Source organism: Beta vulgaris, chromosome 5 (assembly GCF_026745355.1).
Source record: "Beta vulgaris subsp. vulgaris cultivar EL10 chromosome 5, EL10.2, whole genome shotgun sequence".
NCBI classification, from domain to species: Eukaryota; Viridiplantae; Streptophyta; class Magnoliopsida; order Caryophyllales; family Amaranthaceae; genus Beta; species Beta vulgaris.
In genome coordinates this window covers 65129306-65136069 of record NC_079206.1, presented here as the reverse complement: position 1 = coordinate 65136069, position 6764 = coordinate 65129306, and the positions used below count along the sequence as shown (strand labels likewise).

At 37.6% G+C, this 6764-nt stretch overlaps 1 protein-coding gene and 1 long non-coding RNA gene across 3 annotated transcripts; one reads left to right on the top strand and one right to left on the bottom strand.

The window, feature by feature from the left end:
• Positions 1 to 1332: 1332 nt before the first annotated feature.
• LOC125497376 (uncharacterized) lies at positions 1333 to 6764 on the bottom strand. Of its 2 annotated transcripts, none has more exons than XR_007274011.1 (3): positions 6624 to 6764; positions 6377 to 6448; positions 1333 to 1886 (listed from the first exon to the last, which is right to left on the bottom strand). It is a non-coding gene; the product is annotated as an uncharacterized LOC125497376 (long non-coding RNA). The 2 variants fall into 2 exon arrangements; XR_007274012.1 differs by having other exon boundaries at positions 1333 to 1871.
• LOC104894569 (calcium-transporting ATPase 12, plasma membrane-type) lies at positions 1883 to 5488 on the top strand. The gene has a single exon (XM_010680833.4). The coding sequence runs from the start codon at positions 2058 to 2060 to the stop codon at positions 5166 to 5168; it is 3111 nt and encodes a 1036-aa protein (XP_010679135.2). The 5' UTR covers positions 1883 to 2057; the 3' UTR covers positions 5169 to 5488.

Sequence of the window (6764 nt, the reverse complement as noted above, 5' to 3'; positions counted from 1 at the left end):
TAAGTGTGTACATACCACCAAAGAAAATTCGAAATGAAACTTGAGAAACAATGATTAATAACACATCTTTACTCTAAAGTGGAAACCTTCACCACCTCTCTTCATTTTTTTAATAACACCATTTCATTTTTCACGTTTACGGAAACGCTTTACATTAATATCTTTAATTGCATATGAGTAAAAATTATAAAAATTTAATAATTGGAATCGTTGCACAGAGTATTTGAGACAAATTAAGCACGACCCGTCTTGAATATATTTTCTCCTTATATAATGATGTGAGATAATTTAACAAAGTTGGTTGAGTGTCAAAAACCAAATTGTGCAATAAAAAAACACAGAGGAAGTAGTACCACCTAGGTTGCACAGAGACAGATACAAGAACGCGTATGGATTATATGGAAAACGACAAGATTTTAAAATTTTAGAAATGGGTACGCATACCCATAGAGGATACGTATCGTATCGGACACGAGTACAAGTACGAGTACGTGACCTAAAAGAAGTACCCGTGTTACATAGAGTACCACACTAATTACTAATACTAACTGCTGATTGATGCTAAACATAGTCAAGATTCAACATGATTAGAGTTTACGCAATTAAAAATACTAGCAGACTAATAACAGCTTGAAATAAGCCGAAGAACTATCTTGATGCATCGTGTTTGAAAATCACATAATCTAAGCAGATGATTCATCAAATTCTCCAGAATTTTCTGCGGTGATCAAGCATGAAAAAAAAACTGTTCATTCTTCACAATATTTAAAAGGATAGAATTAAGCAAGCAACAAGAAACAGTCACAACTGGTAAGAAAAAAGAAGTAAAAATCGAACAACTCTGTCAAGAAGAATGAAGTGGAACCAAACAATATATTGGTGCAAGAAAGCTTGCTGAAAATGGTGAAGAGAGGAGAGTTACAGCTCTACACTCTCAAGGCGAATGAAGTGATAGGAGTGGCATCCGTAAGGATGATCCCACGTTCGGATTTGAATTGGATTCTAAATTCTAACGCAAAATCAACTCATGTATTGTTATTCGAATAGAAATTTTGAACTAGATCAAGTCAGGTGATCATATCAGGTTAACTTTTGACCGTTTTACGACAAAAAAAATGATAAGGTCCAATAGTCAATGACAATAATGCTTACACAATGACTAGAAAATTACACCAATCAAGGTAAATATTTGACGTTTAAGACGATATTTCGATCCTTTTCAATCCCTGGCATGTCATGCAAGACTACAACCCAAATATTTCAGATTAAGCAACATCCCTTAATACAGTAAGACGGACACCCATTTATGACCATGGCCGACTGAAAACGCGGTTGAAAGCTCATCATAGTATAGTATAGTAAATAATACTGAATCACAAAAACAATAATTAAACAAAAGAATATCCCCATTTGTTATTTTGCACCCTAATAAATAATCTACTTCAAGGCTATATTATACAAATCTTTCCTTTCAAAGATATCAAAAGAAGTGGGAAACCATCACCATTCCTCACCTGTCATATGGTACAGCCATATACTATTATATGCCAGAAATAGTCAACACTCAGCATGATAAATGTTTAATAAGATTTAGTAATACTTGCAGACCAAAAACACCTTAATCTAACGTAAAACTGCAAATCAAAAGCTTAAAAAAGATAATTAAATATGCAGCAGAAGAATCTGGTAGGCTATCGTGCACGAAAATCACAAAAAATATGATTCTGGAAGTTATACGGAATGTTCAGCGTTGATCAAGTATGTACCTTTTTTTTTCCTTCATTGCAATCTTTAGATGGATAGAATGAGAACAGCATGACAAGTTGACAACTATGGTGTAAGTCTTCCTTCATCAGCGCGAATAGAGGAAGCTGCAGAGTAAGTTCCTAAAGTAGTACTTAGTAGTATAATATAAGTACACAATAGGGAACGTAATGATTTCGGCTCAGGAGAGAATCAGTCATATTGAAAAATTCAATACAATAAAAGAAAGCAGAAGCCACTTTCAGCTAAACCGAACCTCATTCCCACATTTTTTAGAGTAAACAAGGAAACAAATGGGTGGCAGAGCATTTGGCTTGCATAGTGATGCTGATTCTTTGTTTCATAACATGAGCACCACCATAACACGAGCGAGGCAGAGGTGGCATGTTGCGTGTGCAGCCATTTATTCCTTCAGAGCATTTCTGTCCCTAGGCAAAAACACCACCCTGAGTATTGGTTATCAACAGCCTTACACAATCCTAGAAATTGAGCCTAACAGCCCAGCAACACCCCCTTCATCATCCATAGATGCAGAAAAACTTGCCGAAATTGTCAGAGAGAAGAGAATTGAATCTCTTCAGACAATTGGTGGCGTCCACAAAATAGCGAATGCTCTCAAGACGAATGAAGCGAGTGGCATCTCAGGAAGCGATCATGATATTGGGTGGAGAAGAGAGAAATTCGGGTCAAATACTTATAGCAGGCTCCCTCCTAAAGGATTCCATTATTTTGTCTGGAATGCCTTTCAAGATCTCACCCTCATCGTTCTCCTTGCATGTGCAGCCCTTTCTCTTGGGTTTGGCATCAAGTTGCATGGCTTTAAAGAAGGGTGGTATGAAGGAGGAAGCATCTTTGTGGCAGTTTTCCTTGTTGTAATTGTTACTGCTGTTAGCAATTTTAAACAAGATAGACAATTCACCAAGCTATCAAAAATCAGTGACAACATTATGATCAGTGTTGTAAGGGATAGCAGGCCGCAACAGATCTCCATATTTGACATCGTAGTTGGAGATGTGGTTATCTTGAAGATTGGGGATCAGATACCAGCAGATGGACTCTTCATAGACGGGCAATCCTTGTTGATAGATGAGTCGAGCATGACAGGGGAAAGTGATCATATTGAGGTCAATTCTACAACCAACCCTTTTTTTCATTCAGGTTCAAAGGTTGGTGATGGATATGGCAGGATGTTGGTGACATCTGTTGGGATGAACACTTCGTGGGGAGAGATGATGAGCTCAATCAATCGCGATATCACCGAAGAAACTCCGTTACAAGTGAGGCTCAACGGGTTAACCTCAGCAATAGGGAAGATAGGTCTGCTTGTAGCTTTTCTAGTCCTCGTAGTGTTATTTGTAAGGTATTTCACAGGGAACACACGTGATGACCAAGGGAATGTGGAGTATACTGGTAGCGACACCAACATCAATAGAATACTTAGTTCCATAGTTCGGATCATCTCTGCTGCAGTCACCATTGTGGTTGTTGCAATTCCCGAGGGCCTTCCGTTGGCTGTGACACTCACGCTTGCTTACTCGATGAAAAGGATGATGGGAGATCAGGCGATGGTGAGAAAGCTCCCGGCTTGTGAGACAATGGGGTCCGCCACAGTCATTTGCACTGATAAAACGGGAACTCTGACGTTGAATCAAATGCAAGTGACCAAGGCTTGGATCGGAGAAGAAGAAGGCTCCCGAGTTACTGCTCCCAGAATACTTGAATTTCTCCAACAAGGAGTTGCTTTGAACACAACAGGTGTAGTATACATACCTTACCAGGGAGGGGTACCGGAAATTTCAGGAAGTCCAACGGAGAAAGCCATTCTTTCTTGGGCAATTAAGGAGTTAAGTATGGATATGGAGACAACAAAGCAAAGTTGTTCAGTTCTTCAGGTTGAAAGCTTCAACTCAAATAAGAAGAGAAGTGGGGTGATGATGAGGAAGGAATCTGATGGTACTATCCACGTGCACTCGAAAGGAGCAGCAGAGATTATTCTATCGATGTGCTCCTATTATTACACCACTTCTGGAACAAAATTGGAGATGGATGAGGATGCAAGAAGGAGAATAGGGCTGATAATTGAAGGCATGGCCGCAAGCAGTCTTCGCTGCATTGCATTTGCTCATAGAGAAGTCTCAGAAGAAGAATTGGAGTACGAAGAGGAAAATGGTAAGCCTAAGCTTAAAGAAGAAGCCTTGACCTTGTTGGGGATCATAGGTCTGAAGGATCCATGTCGTCCAGAGGTCAAGAATGCAGTAGAAGTGTGCAAAAGAGCAGGAGTTAAAATCAAAATGATCACAGGAGACAACATTTTCACAGCTAAAGCTATAGCCACAGAATGTGGCATACTCGGATTCCAGCAACAGGAAGGTGAAGTTGTGGAAGGAATAGAATTCCGGAACTACACCCATGAAGAAAGAATGGAAAAGGTTGATAGGATATGTGTAATGGCAAGATCATCACCCCTTGATAAGCTCTTGATGGTTCAATGCTTAAAGCAGAAAGGCGAAGTGGTTGCAGTTACAGGAGATGGCACCAATGACGCACCTGCTCTAAAAGAAGCAGATATTGGACTTGCTATGGGAATTCAAGGCACTGAGGTCGCTAAGGAGAGTTCCGATATTATCATCCTTGATGATAATTTTAGCACTGTTGCCACCGTTCTAAGGTGGGGTCGATGTGTTTACAACAACATACAAAAATTCATCCAATTCCAGCTTACTGTAAACGTAGCAGCTCTTGTCATCAACTTCATAGCAGCGATTTCAGCCGGAGAAGTCCCTCTGACAGCTGTCCAACTACTGTGGGTGAATCTCATAATGGATACATTAGGGGCGCTGGCCCTTGCCACAGAGCGTCCTACCAAAGAGCTTCTCGATAAGCCACCTGTTGGAAGGACAGCACCCCTCATAACCAACATTATGTGGAGGAATCTACTGTTCCAAGCCCTATATCAGATAACAGTGCTCTTGATCCTGCAGTTCAGAGGTAGGTCTATCTTTAATGTCAATAATAACCAAAAGAATACGCTTATCTTCAACATCTTCGTCCTGTGTCAAGTGTTCAATGAATTTAATTCAAGAAGGATGGAAAAGAAGAACATATTCCAAGGAATTCACAAAACTCCTCTGTTTCTCGGGATTATTGCTATAACAATCGTCCTTCAGGTTCTGATGGTTGAGCTCTTAAAAGATTTCGCCAACACAGTAAGTTTAAATTGGAAACAGTGGGTAATATGTATTGCTATCGCAGTAGTTACATGGCCCATTGGTTTTCTAGTCAAATTCATACCTGTTCCAGAAGAACCCATTTTCACTACTCTTGCCAGATCAATAACAAAAACCAGAAAGTTCATCTTCAGAACTGCTGATCTTGAAACCAGACATAGTCGAAAAGCACTATAGGAGCTCAACATGTGACATCATAGCAGATCAGAAACCTTATTGATTCTTTTTCTTAAAATTTTATCTTTGTATCTACTAGTCTGGATTGGTTAGTCATCAGGCATTGTTGCATTGTACATCTTAACCACCACAACTCTTGAAGTAGGATAGATACAGGATTATTATTGACGTTGTAAACTTAACCTTTAAGGTTCATTTTGTGTAAGGTCGACTATTTTCTTATTTAATTTTTTTTGGCAGAAGTGTAAGGTCATTAATATTAAGAAAAAAGAACTTTTTGTACAATTTGAAAGGATGTCCCATAACAACGATCAAGGCAAAGCATTTTGCAATCGCAGACAATTTCTTTTTCCATTGATATTCATTACCACCTATCAGGCTATCACCATCTCCTGGTAGTCATAAATGGTAATGAGGATCATTGAATTAAAACTAGGACATAAAAGAAATTACTTACGGAATCATTATCATCATCATTCTCTTGATTCATGACCTTGTACGAATCTGCCCACAATGCTTCATCTTGTTCATGTATGATCTCTATTCTCTAATAAACCGTAAATTTTTCGAAATACAAATTTGATTATGTCATTATCTCATTTCTACCAAAAGCTTTATCACTTACACCTTACAACTAGATGAAGCATATGTTAAACTATATCCTCTAATCATAAACCAATTCATTTATCTTCCTTTCTTCCATCCAATATTAGATTGGTTCTGTTCTTTGGACTGAATTGATAAAAAATTAGTTCAGTTCATTTCATTTCAGTTTAGTTCAGTTAAGACAAATTCAATTCAGATCAGTTCAGTTCAAAAGAACAGAGTCTAACTTTCTTCCGACAATCTTGTTCAACTTGGAATAATTTAGGAAATCCAAAGCTAGTTGTGATCATCAAAAGTTGCAAAGAATCGCGCCACTTAATTTCATAAATCAAGTATTAGCTAATCAACAAATTCACTAATTACCAAAATATTTCCCTTCCAAAAAGGTTAATTCTTTCAAATTTTCCTCAACACTCAAGCAGTTTCTGCTTATGAGTAGCAATTAGTACATAAATAGTACAAAACTAATTTCATACAAGAATCTCAAGAAAATTGTGCATGTTCTCAATGAAATCAGAAATAGCACATGAAAATAAAACTCCTAACTATTGAAATTCAAAACAGTAATTCATGACATTATTCTGGAAATATTAACATTATACCTGAACATTGAACAGCAAAGCTGGTACAAATACTTGATCACTTCTCCACCTCATTGTCTTCCTGATCAAAACCTACCATGGGAGACAAGAAAATTAGAAAGAAGGAAAAAAAAAATTAAATTGACATATAATAGTAGAATAAAAAGATGCTAATAATGTGATCACAAATGAATAATTGACATAAAAACAGTTCTTGGAATAACAAAATCAGAGATGTTAAATTGTGCACAGGAGTAATGTAACATACATGGTGAAATTACATGATAAAACAATATGATAAGTGGAATGTAAGTTCAAGTTGTGAGAATTTTGCAGGAAATCTGAAAATATAAGGAGAACGTAAATAAACATTAAGACAAGAAAAAGATGGGGAGTGTGAGAAAGTAAA

Coding starts and splice junctions, on each gene's coding strand:
- LOC104894569 (XM_010680833.4), top strand. CDS start 2,058: ATGGGTGGCAGAGCATTTGGCTTGCATAGTGATGCTGATTCTTTGTTT.